At 33.1% G+C, this 17,871-nt stretch overlaps 1 protein-coding gene across 11 annotated transcripts in view; it reads left to right on the top strand.

Moving 5' to 3' along the window:
* Positions 1–17,871, top strand: part of Wac (WW domain containing adaptor with coiled-coil) — a 69,172-nt gene that overhangs the window by 39,682 nt on the left and 11,619 nt on the right. For 9 of the 11 annotated variants that reach the window (XR_007104263.1, XM_047520041.1, XM_047520044.1 and 6 more), the window contains exons 5-7: positions 3,627–3,742; positions 4,334–4,446; positions 8,955–9,263. Coding sequence is in view for 10 of the 11 variants with exons in the window: in XM_047520041.1 (XP_047375997.1) it covers positions 3,627–3,742; positions 4,334–4,446; positions 8,955–9,263 (538 nt within the window). In the remaining variant the exon portion in view is untranslated. The remainder of the gene's footprint in view (positions 1–3,626; positions 3,743–4,333; positions 4,447–8,954; positions 9,264–17,871) is intronic. The other 2 variants (XM_047520048.1, XM_047520047.1) reach the window with 1 other exon arrangement.

Raw genomic sequence — 17,871 nt, 5'->3', positions numbered from 1 at the left:
GTCAAGATAAAAATCTTCAATTATTTGATAAAGATATTTACGTTCAGGTCCTTGCTCACTGCTATTGTGAACATTTATGTCTAAGATTAGAGCCTGGCTTATGACAAATCTCAAGGAAAAGCTTGTTGAATGCCTCTTTTCAATTAGAATTATGACAGGCTTAGACAAGTAATCTGTTTTAAATTCATGATGCTTATTTGATTTCTTTTTTAAAAGAGTTCTGAATTTCTTCAGTTAGAAAAAAATGTTTCTACTTAAAAACACTGTCATGGAACTTTTCTAAATATCCTCTGCTACTTTAAAGCTGTGGGAACTGCAGCTTTGTATTCATATTCCAGTTCCTCTTGTTGTTAACTAAGTATCCTATATGTATTTCAGATTTTTTAAGTTTGAGCTTCCTGAGATCTACTGTCTAACCAATCTGACCTGGAATTATTAAGACATTTATCAGAGAATTCTTACAACTTTATGAAATTGTTAAAGGAAATACCACCTTTAATATTAACTATTATTATTATTATCCTCCTGCCTCAGTCTCCCAAGCCACTGGGATTAATAGGTGTGCACCTCTGCACCCAGCCACCTTTAATATTATTTAATGAACAGTTCAGAAGATAATTCTAAGATTAACTTATCCATCTTCCATAATTTTAGAGAAGTGGTAGTATGAATTTAGGAGAGTAGAAAGGGAGATTCTTTTTTTTTTAAGAAGAGAGAAGCTGTATTCACTTAAGAACTATAAAAGATATTTTGAATTTAAGGAGAGATATGATATGTACCTTGGTTTAGTGCCTTTTTTTTTTTTTCCATTTTTGAAGAGCATCCATTCTCAGATTTTTCCCCCCAAGAAACTTATTTATGTTTGCTCATCACAATATTTACCACATTAAAAATCAAAATATACTAAGAAAACAATTCATTTAAAATATCATAAACCCAGTGGCTTGGGAGGCTGAGGCAGGAGAATTGCAAGTTCCAAGCCAGCCTCGGCAACTTAAGGAGGCTCTGAGCAACTTGGCGAGACCCTCTCTCTAAATAAAATGTAAAAATGTACTGGGATGTGGCTCAGAGTGCCCCTGGGCTCACCCATGTATCCCCCATATATATATATATATACACACACACACATACACACATATATATATAATATATATTTAATTTAATATATATTAAATACATATCTAATATAATGATTATAATCATTAAATATTAAATAATCATCAGTAATCATTAAATAATTATTAATTATTAAATATAATAATTAACGGTTATAATAATTTAATATATATTAAATTAAACCCATTAAATGTTAGCGTGTACATTTTTATGAAAAGTAACTTTTCTGAAACAAAAAAATAGACATTGAACATCTTATTTAATGCCTAACTATAGAAGACAATTAGAATCATTTTGGTAATGTTTTGAAAATATTTTCAGTCTTGTGAAAGATCTCAGGGTTCCACAGGGTTTCCTAGATGACACTTAGAGAATGCATATATTGGCTACCATCTCAAGTCTAATTTAGGAAACTTCGTGTACAGGCCTTTTTAGTTCTCAGTGTTAGAATTTTTTATTTGTAAAATCAAGAAGTTTGAAACCTACCACTGCATGCACTGCACATCAGTATTTTTTAATATTACCCCATTACTTGAAGCATTCTCTCTTTCTTTAACCTGTTTGAGTATGGAAATGGGGTACAGATGAGGTAGTTATTTAGTCTGTGATTATAATGCAGTACCCTGATAAATGTTTTGTTAGGCAAGACATTAGCTTGTACAACTATAGGATTTGACAGTAATATAGTAGACCAGTGCTCTTCAAGGTTCTGGTTTGTGAACTTTTTTGGTACTAGGGATTGAGTTCAGGGGCACTTAACCAATGAGCTACATCTCTAACCCTTCTTAGTATTTCTCGATGCGTTGCTTAGGGCCTTTATAAGTTCCTGAGGCTGGCTTTGATCCTCCTGCCTCAGCCTCCTGAGCTAGGCATGCCCGTTGGTGTGAATTTTTAAAAATTGTCCTTGAGATTGTGCATGAATGTAAATGAATTGTTGATTATTTAATTGAAATGAACCCCTCCCTCTTAAAACAAGACTTGATCGAAGAAGCAGTGTTTAAATATTCTTATGCAAACTCTTATCTCCTTTAGGACAGGGACAGTTGGCAGACTATGACTTTGAAGAATGCTGGTGTAGAAAATACTACTGTATTCTCTTGCTAGTCTCAAATCTCATTCTGCCTCTAACCAAGTTCAGTAACCCCACAGAACCACTTGGCAAGCAAACCAAGTCTACCTGATAATATTTATAAAAGGGATCATTTTGTATCACTTAAATATAGGTGATGGAGAAGAATTTCTGAATTCGGCCTTTTGTGATTAGCTTCCTAAAACTTGGTTATAGTGTACTTCTGGAAGCTGGGGATCAAGAATTAACTCTCTACTGCCTTTCTTTAGAGGTCTGGAGGCACAGGGTTGATGTTCAGTATCTCCTCATTTTGAAATACACACCTGAGAGTATAAACATATAGCTGAATCTGAAACATTTTTTTCCAGTTGTCCTCAAAATTATGTGGGTTTTTCCAGAATTGATTTTGATTTAGTTGGGTGGTGGCGGTACAATTTGGAAATCAGAGTGTTTGAGGCTTTCTTTAAACCTTCAGTGTTGTGACCTATGGATAACTCCTGATTTCTCTGAGCTTGTTTTCCAGTTGGTAAAATTATAGCTAGGTGGAGGCAAGGCAGTAAATGAGTTTATTTCCTCAGATTTTAAAATTGTGTTCTGTGAGTTGGTGAACTGAGAATATGTTATCATAGTATAATATTATTTAATTTTTATCTCAGACGTCTGAAAATAAAAGAAATTCAACTAGAAGAATACATGAGATTTTGCCAGATTTCCTGACGCCTTAGGCACTTAAATATTTTTGGAGCTCAGTTCCTGGAAATTGAATCTTTCAGATTTTTCTGATTTTATATTACCTGTAAAATATCTGGGAGAGAACTATGTCTGAGAATATTTCAAAGACCGGTTTTAGTTAATAGTCATGGGAAAATGAGTGATAACTGCTGGTCTTACGTATTACGTTAGACATGGTTCTAGTTGACCCATGGATTTTGAAGGTGAACCAAGTTTATAGCTTTTAATTGTGTTTGTATTTAATATTTTTATAATTTTGGTTCCTTTTTTCATTAAGTAACAATAAATAAGGCAGGCTGTTCTCTGTACTGTATATGATTACTTCTGTTTAGAATTGCAGATATCATGCCATCATCAGTTAGTTGAGAATGGGTTCTGCACCCATTACTGGATTTTAGCAGCTAAAATTATGATAAAGGGGAAACTTTTGAATAATGCTTTCTAAAGTTAAGATGTTTTTAATTTCACATTTTTCTTCCTGTGCCTAATCAACTAATATTTATTAATGTTTACTTTTGATCCTTTGTAGGGTTTTCTTATGTTTGAATATTTTCTCATAGACTAACTCTTCTAAAATACATATACAGATAATTAGATTCCTGATCAGGTTACAAGTAAATCTTCTCATGTATGCTTTGAAAACCTTTGACATCTTGATATTTCATATCAAGTGATTAACATTTTCTAATTTAAAAAATGTATTTTTAAGCCTTATGATTCTGCAGATGACTGGTCTGAGCACATTAGCTCGTCTGGGAAAAAATATTACTACAATTGTCGAACAGAAGTTTCACAATGGGAAAAACCAAAAGAATGGCTTGAAAGGTATTTGTTTTAATATAAAAATTAAATAATATTCCTAATTCTACAGTTTAACATCTTATATCATTTAACATTCTAATTTTAGTTTCCTTATAGTGTCATTCCCCTTCTTAATTTCAGTGATTGGTCCATTGTCATTGTTTTCTATACTTTCTCTTTTCTTTAAAAAAAAAAAAAGAAAAAGAAAAAGAAAAGAAAGAAAAAAATCTAGTAGACCCGGGCGTCTGCTCTTGTGAGGGCCCTTGGGAGCAATCAGTATATTTAATAAAGTACTTATATTATTAATCTGCGTGAATGCATCTTATAACTTGTAATAGGCTTTTTTTTATATCCTAATACTTTTCTTGACCTTATGTTGAATTTGTAGAGTTTTGGTTTTAGGGTTGATGGTATGAATAATTGGAATAATTTTGCCATCAGAGAAACATTTGAGTATTCTGTTTGCTCCATCCCATTTTACTCCAGTTAAATTTTAGGCTACATTCAATTCTTTGGTTTTTTTATTTCCCGTTTCGTTGAGCATTTGGCTAGAACAGTTATTATGCACACTCAAGCCCTCAATGTGATTTTTATGAGTTTATTTTTTATTTTTAGAGAACAGAGACAAAAAGAAGCAAATAAGGTGGCAGTTAATAGCTTCCCCAAAGATAGGGATTACAGAAGAGAGGTGATGCAAGCAACAGCTACTAGTGGGTTTGCCAGTGGAAGTAAGTATTAATTTTTTTCTTTGAAACAGGGTAATTCATCCCTGTTGTTTGTTTACTTTACAAGTTTATATGTGTTGTCATCTACATTTGTAAATTAAGATAAATAGGAACATATACATGATTTCTTTTATGTTGACTCTTTCTCCTCAACCCCTACCAGCTTATTTCCTGAATAGCGAATAAAGTCAGAGAACCATAGTAGAATAGTACATGAATATATTTTCCACAACTAATAATGGCTACAGTACCTTTAAATTGGTAAACAATAGGATATCAGGATATCATGTTTTAGATTGACTTTTATTTAAAAAAAAAAACCCAGGTGGTGACCCCTGTGTTAGCTTTTCGACAAGTTGATGAAGACTAAGTTAGGTGGGGGGAAATTTTTATTTTGGCTCACAGCACTGCAGTTTCAGTTCATAACCAGCTTTGCAGTTTCAGTCCATAACCAGCTGAATCCATTGCTTAGGACCAAGGGCATGGTGGTGGAAAGTGCCTCAGCTCTTCAGAGCCAGGAAGCAAAAAGGGATTTTTGAGGTACCGGGGTCAAGATATAAATTGCAAAGCCAGGGACCTACCTCCTAGCCATGCTCCACCTGCCAGTAGTTATCACCCAGTACAGTGGTCATTTTAAATTATTAATCCATCAAATGGAATGATCCATTGATTAGGTTACAGCTCTCATAATCTAATTGTTTCACCTCGTAACATTTCAGAGTTGTCTAACGTGAGCTTTCAGGGGACACCTCATGTCCAAACTATTAACAACCCCTCTCCCCTTGGTTGAATTTATCTCAAATAATTGAATCCTAGCAACATATAGAAAGCAAAACCAAAGTGTCCATTAACTTTTTATGTTTTTGGTGGGAAACTATTTTTCTGCATGTAAATGTTCCCTAACTTAGGATTTCTTAATTTTGCAGTACTGTGGAAGCCTATCCATACAACCATTGTTTTTCATTTTCAGTACAGTGTTAAATAAATCTCATGTGCACTTCAACACATTATAAAACAGTTGAGTGGTTTTTGCCCAACTGTAGGCTAATATAAGTGTACTGAGCATGTATAAGATAGGTAAGGTTAATATCTGATTTTCAGGTTTGTTATCAAGTGTATTTTCAACTTACATTTCCAACTTTCAGTTGGTTTATTGGGATGTAACCCCCTTCATAAGTCAAGGGTTATAGATCTGTAGTATAACTCTGTCCTGAGTTTCCACAAAATGATTGAAGTGTTTACTAGAATACTATTCTAGAGCATTTTGTTCTAAATTGCTCTTCATTTGTAAATCAAACTATGGGCTTATTTTTAGTGTTCTTTTGAGGCCAAATTTCGTTCAAGTGGGACAGTTTTTTGGTATCGCCATTTGTTTTTAATGCATTCTTTGAATTTAATATTTAACTAAAGGTTTTATTCCTGTGACTTCCCCAAATGTTGAGGTTTCTGAGAAGAAATTTTAAGATGGTGTGTTCTGGGAATCTTAGTTTTAAGAATTTGAATACTCTTTTTGTAACTCAAAACTCAAAAGTAGGGGGTGTATTTGGTCTCACCAAGGGATATTGAATTTTTGAGGGGAAAATTTATTTAAGATGAACCAGTAACTTGAATTTTCATGACTGGAGTGCTGCAGTCTTTGTAAATTTATTACAGAAAGCAGTGATATCAAATACTGAAAGTAGGAAAAAAAGTATATTGTGTTTTGAGAAGACTTGGGTTCTAGTCACATCTTACTTCTTAAGTAACTGTGACTTTGGGCAAACAATTAAAAATGAAACAAAGTTGTTGAAGTAAATAAATAACACCCATCTTAGGGGCCCCCTGAGCAAGGAGAGAAAGGGGAACCATAGAGGAAGTATGACAGATGAGTATAGAAATAACCTACAGTAAAGAAAAATACAGGTTGAGGGATGCAGTGTTGTGTTCATGCTAAGTGTAGGTCCTGGGGTTAGGCAGCATTGAATTGGACCAGTTGTCTCCACTTAGGCTGGTGATGTTCCCGAGATTTCCCAAAGAGGAAAAACATCAGAGCTTCTTATACCTGGTATGTTCTCTTCAAAATAGCTTCTCATTTAAGTCATTCTTCCCTGGGGTTAGAGAGTAAGTAAAGGGGGGGAGAATTAAAGATCTGATTTAGGAAAATTGATGGGAGTGGCAATTTGTGTGTGTGTGTGTGTGTGTGTGTGCAGTCATAACATGTACATAGCTTTTTTCTTTCAGTGTTCAATTTTAAATTTTTTTATTCGTAATATCAAAAATTAAGGCATGTTTATTAAGAAATTGGAAGCGAGGTCAAGTTTTTAAATCCTGTGACCTGGGATGATTTTGAAACTTAGACTTTCTGCGAACATACATAAATGTATGTAGAAATTGCATGTGTGTATTTTACGCCCAAAATGAGATTATCTATTACTTGTTTTCATCTGTTCTTTGTTTAATACTATTTTAGAGCTTTATTTCCATGTCAGTTTATAATTCTACATTTGTTTTATTGCCTACCTTATATTCCAGTGTTTGGATGTACCTTTATAAATAACTCCCATTCAAGAATATTGAGTATTCTTGGGTAGGTTTTAACCTTTTTCCGCTGTAAACAAGATTGTTTCTATATTTGCCCCCTCTTACCTGAAGCTGAATTCCTAGATATGCAAATGATGGGTAGTGGGACAGTGGCTGTGTTCAAATGTAGTTTTGTTTCACACTTTGTTTTTAATGGGTCAGCTGAGCTATAAAAGTGGTAGTATAAAAACCAGTTAATACTGTATAATGTTGCCTTCCAAAACACGTTTGCAGTTTTCTTGGGTCCAGCATATTAGTGTTCAGGTAAAGTAAGGCTTAAAGTTTCTTTCTAATGATTGATAAAATAAATGAGAAGGGTAGGATTGGAAAGATTTTCACATGTTCTTCACAACTTGATATTAAGAATTACTTGGCTAAAATTTTTAATTTTATATTAACTGTTACTGGATCTTTTTCTAATCTGTCTGGGGTGTTCACTTTAAGTTTAAAGAAACTTTAATTGGGCTTTGTCATAGCACTAGTGATATTTTGGATCAGGTGTTCCTTTGTTGTGTATGGCTGGTCCTGTGTTGTAGATTGTTGAGCATCATACCTATCAGGTGCCAGTTGCATACCTCCCTTCCAGTCATGACAATGCAAAAATGTCCTAGGGAGGGGTTATGTGCAAATAATCATCTAATAGTGTTCTCTCTAGAGTTGTAATACAAAGCTTTTGCACCTATATTTTCTCAGTTCCTATAGTGCTGCTGTCCTTTTTTCTTTTAATTTGAAATATCATCATTAGTTTTCATCTGAGTACATTTATTTTGATGGTAGCCAGTCTATTTTTTGTTCAGTTTTCTAAGGTAGCATAGTATATCATGTAACTTTTGACCCTGAGTTTTATATACTCATTGTCAAAAGACCTTGTGTTTTGATATGATTGAAATTTTTTTGTTGGGATATAGCTGATAACTTTAAAGTGACTTTTAGTTTGAGAGCACTTCTTTGCTGTTGGAGTCTTTAGAATTAGGAACATGAATTTGGAAATATACGGTATTCAATGGAGAGGACATCCTTGGTTAAAATTGTTATTACCTGTCATATGTTTGAATCTTAGGGTTTGTACTTCTAGGTTGCTTTAATTTTTTGGTTATGTAGATTGGTATATTGTTTAGGTTAGAGATTTTTCAATTAGTAATAAATGTGGTTAATGTGATTTTTGAAATTCTCTTTCCTTTGTGGTGTTTTGTGGAAGCATAGTGCTAGATTTAAATTGTTGATAGTTAAAATTAGTACTTCACTTTTGTGTTTACAGTGCCTTTACATTGAAAGATCTGTTTTTACTTTGTTAAGTAGATTTTGTTCATACTTCAGATACAGGACTTGTTTTCAGAGAGCATGTATCATTTTTATTGTCAGCATTATTAAAAATATTGGTTTACTTAATGCACATATCATGATAAGTTCAAACATCTTGAAAGTGATGGCATTTAAGCCCTTGCATAAATTACTTTAGAGCCCACTACTTTAGTATTTAAAAAAAAATCAAGCTAATAATAATCTAATATTTCTTTGAGGTTGGATCACTGTGGATAATTCAGTCACTTATTAGAATCTATGATCCGTATTTTAAAAGAATGGAACATTTATTTACTTTTTAAAACATTAGAATTTTTTTTATTTGAGTAAAATGTTATAACTCCATGTATTTTTTTTTTCAAGTGTTTTGTTTGAACTACAGTGTGACTCTAGGAATCCTAAGAAATTAGCCCACTTGAAATCTGAGTATAGATTCATATTTATAGTCAGGTTAAACTCCTCTTCCAGTATTTGAATATTTACATGACAGTGGTAAAACTGCAGACACTTAACTGGGCTTGCAGTTTTATACAAAGATAAAGTACAAGTATGTTGCTAAATTAGCTGGTGTTAAAGACAGGATTCTAACGTAATCTTTTTTCTTCCCCCTTCTGTCATTCCAACATCTTTTTTCGAACTGTGAACTAAAGTGGAAGACAAGCATTCCAGTGATGCCAGTAGTTTGCTCCCACAGAATATTTTGTCTCAGACAAGCAGACACAATGACAGAGACTACAGACTGCCAAGAGCAGAGACTCACAGTAGTTCTACGCCAGTACAGCACCCCATCAAACCAGTGGTTCATCCAACTGCTACCCCAAGCACTGTTCCTTCTAGTCCATTTTCGCTACAGTCTGATCACCAGCCAAAGAAATCATTTGATGCTAATGGAGCATCTACTTTATCAAAACTGCCTACACCCACATCTTCTGTCCCTGCACAGAAAACAGAAAGAAAAGGTATGCCATTATTACTAGATGCTGCACGTTAAACTCTAGTTTCTGGTATTTACATTATTTCCTTTGGCTTAAATAAGACTCAATTATAAATTCTTTAAGTCTTTTATAATGTTACTGCATAGATTTAGGTCTAGAGTTAGTCATATTTAGCCTTTTCTTTTATAATATCCAGACTCAAAACTGTTTTTTTTTTTTTTTTTTTTGCTTTTGAGGTCAAGTCCTTAATTTGTAATGTTTAGCAATGGTTTAAACAACTTATCAAAGTCAAATGACTATCCCTTTATACTTGATATTTTAAATTTTTATATTCTTGTTCGTATAGTTTAGAAATTGTATGAATTTTTCTTAATTAAAAATTTGTGAATAGAAACATTTTTGAAGCATTTCTCTATAACATGCAATTACTGGTTTCAATATGTCAATTAGAAAACTTGAGTTGTGAGGGCCACAAAATAAGCTCTGATTCAGATATTAACACTTCTTAAGTTTGAAGAGTAGAAGTAAACATTGTAACCCAAGTTGTGTTTATAAGACTCAGTGTTCATAAGATTAGCATGTTCAAAAAAGTCTGCAAAATTGATGACAGCTGCTTGGGAGATGACACACTACAGAAGAAGCAGTGTGATGTGTTTTTAGACCTTTCACAATTCCAAACTTGAACTTCATAGTATATGTTTTAAGAATCTAAGGAAATTAAAAGGCAGTGAAGAAACAAATTGTGAGTAGACCCAATAGCATACTGTTTAAGTGTTGAGGAACTTTTCCATGCTTGGTGGATTTAGGTTGAGATGATGTTTCTTTAAGCCAAATCTATTGCTTGATCCATTCCTTCATGTTGACTTAATTTGTTGATGAAGGGTTTCTATTACATCTTGTTTTCCCTCCTCTTTCGTGCATATTATTTGAATGTCCCTTGTTACTGTGGCAGTTTTGTTAGATATACTAAATCATATACTTTTATCATACAGTTGAAAAATACATCAAACAGATCAGTGCTTGTTCCAAATACTATAAAACTCCTTAAAGATGGTTTGCACCAAATTCCCTACATACACATCAGATTTACCCTGTTGTTGAATAAATTTGCAAAGAAAATTCTTGAGAGGAAATCTGAATTAATGCATTAATTTCTGAAGAATGTTTTAGTTTTTTAGTTACTATAACTTTATTTGGTCACAGAAAAATTTGTTTCGTTTAAAAACAAAACAAAACAAAAAACAAACTGAGTTCAGTGGCATCTCCCAGTTACTGGGGAGACTAGTGAGAGGGTCACTTCAGCTCAGGTGTTCAAGACTAGCCTGGGCTAAACATAGCAAGACACTGTATCAAAACAAAATCTAATGACCTTGGAGAAGTCCTTATCTCATTTCACGTTTGCATATTTAACACTGTTTAGTTCTTCTCTTTTTTGAATTTTTCTCTTTGGCTTCTGTGATACTCTCCTTCAATTTCCTAATTATTTTCACTTCCCACTTCTTATATTAGTATCAGTCACCTTTTTTCCTGTTTTGTCCTTTTTCTTGCTTAAGATGTCCTCTTTTTCTTCATGACTTTCTTGACACCCAAACCTTTAGTTCCACTTCACACTAATTTAGCTACTCCTTTCTATAAGATCTTAGTATTTGTTGTATTTCCTTAGATACAGTGTTCAAAAATTTCTCCCTCTTCCCACAATTTATTTTTAGTTTCTTAATACTTGACAGCACTTTCCCACAAACTTTCCTTGTTCTTCACCTTTCTCACTTAATAGTTCTACTTATCCTTTCACGTATCTTGGATTATCTATTTATCTCATTGGGTATGTCCTGTCTGCTGTTAATTCCCTCCAGCATTTTTGAAACTCAGGTTGAATGATTTTCTTACTACTTTGTTTTTGTCTCAGTCTGTCCTTCAAGTGGCATTGTTACAAAATTTAGATTGGATTATGCCATTTCCTTGCTTTAAACTTTCTAATTATTTCCTCTTAGCTAAAAGTTATCTTACTAAGATTATAGCTAGTACTGAACCACTTTGGTTGCAGTCTCTTACTATCTTGATCTCTAACCATTGCACTCTTGGATTCATTTGTCTGTTGTGAACTTTTGTATTTCTTAGAGCATGTTCATTCATGTTTTGAATGTTGCCAAATTGGGTACACACACATCATTTTTTTTTCCATTCATAACATGTTGAACTCAATACTGTTTCTTCAGGACCCAGCTCTGATGTCATTCTAATTTTTGTGTCACTTAACTTCTCCCAGTTTCCCAAATGCTTTGTGCTTTTTTCTAAAATAGCACTTTTAAATTTAGTTTTTTCAATGAAATATCCTTTTTTAGGTTTTGACTTTGTTTTAGTGCATTTTGTACTTTGTCACCTTCTACCCTCTTCCTCCGTGCTTTTAGCACCATCCCTGATAAGCTAACGTGATCAAAATTTCTAGTAATTTTAAGTTTATAGGAAGAAACACACTTACCTTTGAAGTTACCCAGTGTTTTTCCCTGCATATTAGTTGAAGACAATGTTAACTTTCTTAAATTTATTATGATAGTTTTGATCTTTTTAGATTATCCTTCAGTTAGTTTACATTTGTGAAGTGTCTGTTAATTTTAAATGTATTTGTTTCTTAATTGAGAATCCATGTTATTTAAATTAAACTTCCTGTTGACTCTTTGTCAACATCATGATTTTCCTTAAACATAATTTAGGATTGGGGGTTTAGCTCAGTGGTGGAACAGTTGCCTAACATGAGTGAAACTATGGGTTCAATCTCCAGCACTGTAGGAACCCCCCCCCCCCAAAAATCACACAATTGAATAATTTCCTCTGCAGTTGATGGTTCAAATAAGGTTGTTGTTGGTAAGTGATAATAATATGACTAAGTATTAGTATCTAAGGATGTTACTTGTAGTTTGCTGTATTAAATATAATACAAGAGCCTGATCTTTTCTTATTTGCTTCTTGACAACTAATAAGCACTACTGTGTAAATACTTGTTGCAGATGGATAAACACCTATAAAACTGTTAATGAAAGTATTGTGGGGTTGGAGGAACACCTGTATTGGTATAGGTTAAAAAAAATGTATTTGGAGTAAGTGTGCATTGTGTATCTAATTAAAGAATCCTAGCAATAGATTTAGTTCTGTTTAATATCATTCTGTCATTTGGCGAATGAACCCAAGATAAGCTCAAAGTTTGTGCTTGCTTGAGGGGTAGAAGCTGTGAAACACTTAGAAAACAATCCTGGTCTTAAGGCGAAACAAAAGGACAGGTGCCCCCATTTATGTCTGTATCTATCTAGATGACATTTGAGCAGTTCTTGGTGAGACATTTTATTGGATGATCATACAGCAAAGTCACTGTTAACTATACTTAAAAATATGAAACTGATTTTTATAAGTTGGTACCTCAGTAACCCTTCTCTAAACGGGCTTTAACTCCATGGAACCTTCTAGATTAGTGAAATGGCAAAAAGGGGATGTGGGTTCTTTTTCTTCACTATGGCCAAATGCCAATGTCAGAAAAGTTTAGTAATTTAGAATTATAATTTATTAAGAGATAAGTTTGTAAAGAAAGTAGTCACAAAAGCAGTCTCTGTCCTCAGTCAAGCTTTCAGAATTAGCATATCTGAATAATCAGATCGTTAACATGCTTGTTTCTCAGTGGGAGAGGGAAGAGAAATTAGTCATGTATTCAGATAAGGTGTCATTCATTTGGAATAAAATTCCCCTTTGTGTTTTTATGGTATCTGTAGACTAACTAAAATGTGAATAAACCCTAAGACTTCAGTAATGCATTAAGGCAGCAGTAGTCTTAGAGCTGACATAAAAGGTTATTTACTTCTCAGGTGGACCAGCTTCAGCTGTCAATTGCTTTGTTTTTAAAAGTTATTAGAGTAACTAAATATTGGTGAAAAATTAAGTTGGCCATAGTTACTCAAATGTTTGTTGAATAACAATACATAAATGGAGGAATTTTGTCTTAATAAATAAGTGTAATTTTAGTCAATAAAAATGGCATTTTTGAACAGTGGAGCAGGAGAATCAACTGTGACAAAAAGAATATTAGGAAATATTGTTAATAACTTAGGAATAAGGGTGACCTTTTAAACTAAGACCCAGAGTGCATTTTTACCTTTTCAGAAGTTGATAAATTTAGCTGGGTGTGACGGTGCATGTTTTTAGTAATTGCAGCAACTTGGAAGCTGAGACAGGAGAATTCCAAGTTCAAGACAAGCCTCAGCAACTTAATGAGTTCCTAAGCAACTTGGCAAGACCCTGTCTCAAAATAAACACAAAGGGCTGGGGATATGGTAAAGTACCCACGAGTGCAGTCCCCGGTACCAAAAATAAAAAGTCGATAAATTGACCATAGGAGATTTTTAAAAATTTCTGTGACAAATATTATAATCGATTGAAAAATGTTAGGAGAAAATATTTACAACATACATAGCAGATGAGATAGATACATTAAGAATCCATGCAAAGCAATGTGAAAAAAATGGTTGAATAGATAAACCTTGCAAAAGAACATTAACCAGCTATTAGAAAAGAGGAACTTTAAGTGGACAACCTTACTTTAGAACCATATACAAAATTAATTTTAAAAAATGAATGAAAGATCACATTTCAGTAGCTAAAATTATGACTTTTAAAAGAAAAACAGGGAAATCTTTAATGTTGGAGTTGTCAGTGACACCAAAAGCTCAGGCAATGAAAGAAAAAATAGATATTGGACTTCATTAGTGTTAAAATCTTTTATGCATCAAAGGAAACTACCAAGAGACCTACAGAATTAGAATATTTATAAATTCCATATGTGGTAAGGAATTGATATTGAGAATATCTAATTTAGCAATAACAAAACAATTCAGTTCAAAAATGGACAAGGGGCTGGAATACATTTCTTCAGAGAAGAGATTTTTGATGAGCTAGTAAGCACATGTAAAGATGCTCAACATCAGTTCATTATTCACTAGGGAAATACAAATCTAAACCACACATTTCACACTCATTAGGATGACTTGTGACTTTAAAAAGAAGAAGAAAAGAAATAACATGTTTTTGAGGATGTGAAGAAATTGAAATCCTGACACTTTGCTGGTAGGATTGTAAAATGATATAGCTACTGTGGATTAGTTAGTTCCTTAAAAAGTTAAACATAGATTTATCTGCAATGTCCAGCAATTCTCCTGTATATTGAAAGCCAAGGACTCAAATTTTTTCTGTTGTTCCTAGCAGTTATTCATTGTACACAAACTTGAAAAAATAATAGGTATTCATTAACAGATTAAAGACTAATTAATATGTGATGCATATTTCCATACTGTGCAGTATTTTCAATCTTTGAAAGGAATGAAAATTCTAACATGCTGTAGAATGAGGATGAACCATGAGAACATTATATTAAATGAAGTAAGACATGTAAGAGACTTCATTTATTGGATGATTTCACATATATGTGGTGCCTGGAATGGGCAAGTTCATAAATAGAATTGTGGTTTCCAGGGGTTGGTGGGAGTGTTTGATGAGTTGTTGTTTGAGTAGTTTGCAAGTTGAAAAATTTTAGAGATTTAGAGGTTGGGACAGTTGCACAGAGATGTGAATGTAATGCTGCTGCATCATACACTTAAATGATTAAAATGGTAAATGTTATGTCTGTTTTATCAGACTAAAAATGCAAATACATACTGAGCATTAAGTTTAAGATGTGAGGTCATTTTTAAATTTTTAGATTGGTTGACAATGGTTGACAACGATTGGAGTAATGTGGTTGGTGAGTGTGTAAGTCAGTAGTGCTAGTGTTGAGGTCAGTTTAACAAAGTCTGTTAAAAATGGAAAAACATACTTTTGTACTAGTAGGGTGAAAATTCTCTTAGTTGAATAAAAAGCAAGTTGTAAAAAAACTTCTACAAAACAGCAACATTCATGTACTGCATAGAAGTTTTAGAAGGATATGTGATTAAAATATTTGCAGTTTATAATTGAAAGTAAAATAAAATGAAAGTCACAGTAATATTTTTAGCAGGTATTGCCATCTTAGAACCATGTTGTTTTTTTTTCTTATACTTGTGTACTGTTATATAAACTACTCCATGTTGACTATACCACCATTACAAAATGGCAAAAGATTGCCTTTGATGTAGTAGAGCCATCAGATGCTGCCATCAAATTTATTCACAGACTGTAGAGCATTTACAAGTTGTTCATATGTGTAGGTCTTCCCAGGTTCATTATTCCTGAGTTGGAGCCCAAGTATATCTGTATTATTTGTAGTTTGAGCTGTATGTGTTCATATGTCCTGTCTAGTGTTACAGCAGCCATCAAACATCATAGGAAATTGATTAGAAATGTTATTATCAGTATCTTTTAAAATCCTAAGTGTATATCAAAAAAAGAGTTGTTTGCCATTCCAGAAAATTTTACTTCAGTATATGTTCTCTAGGTGACTTGGAAGGACGGGTTAGAAGAGTTGCATGATAAAACATTTCTCTCTTAATTTTGGTTAAGTTACTCCCCCTTTGGGGGAAAAATGGAAATACAAATCAATTCATAATTATAAGAATAAGGAGAAGGAAAGTTGCTTTATCTCTTTTGGCAGACAGTTTAAAAACAAAAGGGTATCCTACTTATTTATGATTCAATTAAAGAATTGATTCAAGTTCTGTGGGTTATAGAAGTGTCAGGAAAGTAACTGAAGTTTAAAATAGCTTAAGGTAGAGATCTAGATATTCTTAAAAAGACCATAGACAAACCGTCAAAGTACGGGAGCTTAAACTATATGCCATTCCTTTGACAAAGAATCTTTAAGGTAGCCACAATTTCTTAAATGCTTAGGGAAGTTCACATTGAAAAAATGAGAGTAGAGACTGATTTTAAAAAAAATATTTTTTAGTTGTAGACAGACACAATATCTTTATTTTATGTGGTGTTGAGGATTGAACCCAGTGCCTCACAGTGCCAGGCAAGCGCTCCAGCCACTGGGCCACAACCTCAGCCCCGAGGCTGATACTCTTTAAGTACAAAAGAGCCAGTTGAGATAACTTTATTACAAGGTACTACATTTATTCTTTTTAGACACTGTATTGAGTATATTAGCCTTACATCCTAACAAATTAGATTCTATCTTAAAAGATTTCAGTTAATTAAAATTAGATTTGTGTGAATAACATAAGTAATTAAGGAATTCTTACTACGTTTCCTTCGTTAATGAAAAAAAGGAGCTGAGTATTTTATGAGTATTTAAAATAAGCCTAATAAAGTGAAGATAGCATCGAATAAACAATAATTCCTTTATTCTTGGAGACCCAGCTTGATCAATTTTGAGGCCAATTCAAAAGATTGACCTAGAAGCGAAGAGAATGTGCATGTTTTCTTGTATTGCAGTTGGAGATCTTTTCCACAAATATATGTTGATGCTGTTTTCAGGCCAAGTCCCATTTTACTCTAAAGCTGTGAGATACACAGAACAAAATTCCTCTCCTGATAGAGCTCTTTTTGATAGAGTAGAACATTATTGTATAAGATGGTTGGTATTATGGTAGATGTTTTAGAGCACTATGAATAAAGATGAAGGTATAAGAGAATATACCCTTAAATATAAAATAAAACTTCTACGTTTATTAGTATTTTAATGGTAAAATGGAGACTATTCAGAATAGCACTTTATTAATTATTAAACTCAGTTATTAGTTTCCAGTTAACACAGGTAGATTGAGGTACATATTCAAATGTCTGAATAAGCTATAACATGGTTTGGAAAGGCATTTGTGTCTTGGGGGAAGGGCTAATAAAAGCAGTATAAAGATGGGATGTTGAAGGCCTTTCTGAAAACAATTTGAACTATTCCGTCTTTGGTCTTATTCTTACTCTGCTTAGTTTGTGTTGTACTCTTATTTTCAAATCTTGTTTTGGTTATATTTCCTTTGTTTTTAAAGTTATAAGGAATCTTCGAGGTTCTTGTGTCTATTTTTTGTTACTGGAAGTGGGTGCCAAAATCATGTGTACATATGTGTAGGTCTTCCCAGGTTTATTATTCCTAAGTTGGAGCCCCAGTATATCTGTATTATTTTAAGCTTTAGAAGTGATGATGTTCTGTTAAGCGGTCTATTGGGACCTAATACTAAAAATCAGACTTTGTAATAGAGAAATTCTGACCTTTAAAGATGTCACTTGCCCGTGGGTCCAAATAGAATTAACTGGTTTTTAACGCTACCCAGCTATCACAAAACTGCAAAAATCTAAAAAGGGAAATAAACCTATTAAAATTAGAAATTCAGAAGTTTAGTTTTTGTCACTTCCTTTACAGTGATATGTATTAGTATTCTATTTTGCAGTGTTTTCTTTGAGTGACTTAAATTTAGGGCAACATTGAAGAACTTTTAATGTCTTCTATTAAGACTTCCAAGTCTGTGAATAAATTTGATGGCAGCAAAACAGAATTGAAAATACCTCATAACTTCTTCTCCAACTCGCTTCTACTTGTCATTAAAAGCAGGAGATCACAGATCAAAACGTGAAGTTAATTGTGCAGTAAATAAAAATATAGAATTTCTTTTGGAATATTAATCAAGATGTCCATAAGCTGTATGTAGGGGAAAAAAACCTTTAAGAAATATGATGTGGAGAA

Source organism: Sciurus carolinensis, chromosome 12 (genome assembly GCF_902686445.1).
Source record: "Sciurus carolinensis chromosome 12, mSciCar1.2, whole genome shotgun sequence".
NCBI lineage: Eukaryota > Metazoa > Chordata > Mammalia > Rodentia > Sciuridae > Sciurus > Sciurus carolinensis.
This window is presented reverse-complemented; position numbering and strand designations above follow the sequence as displayed.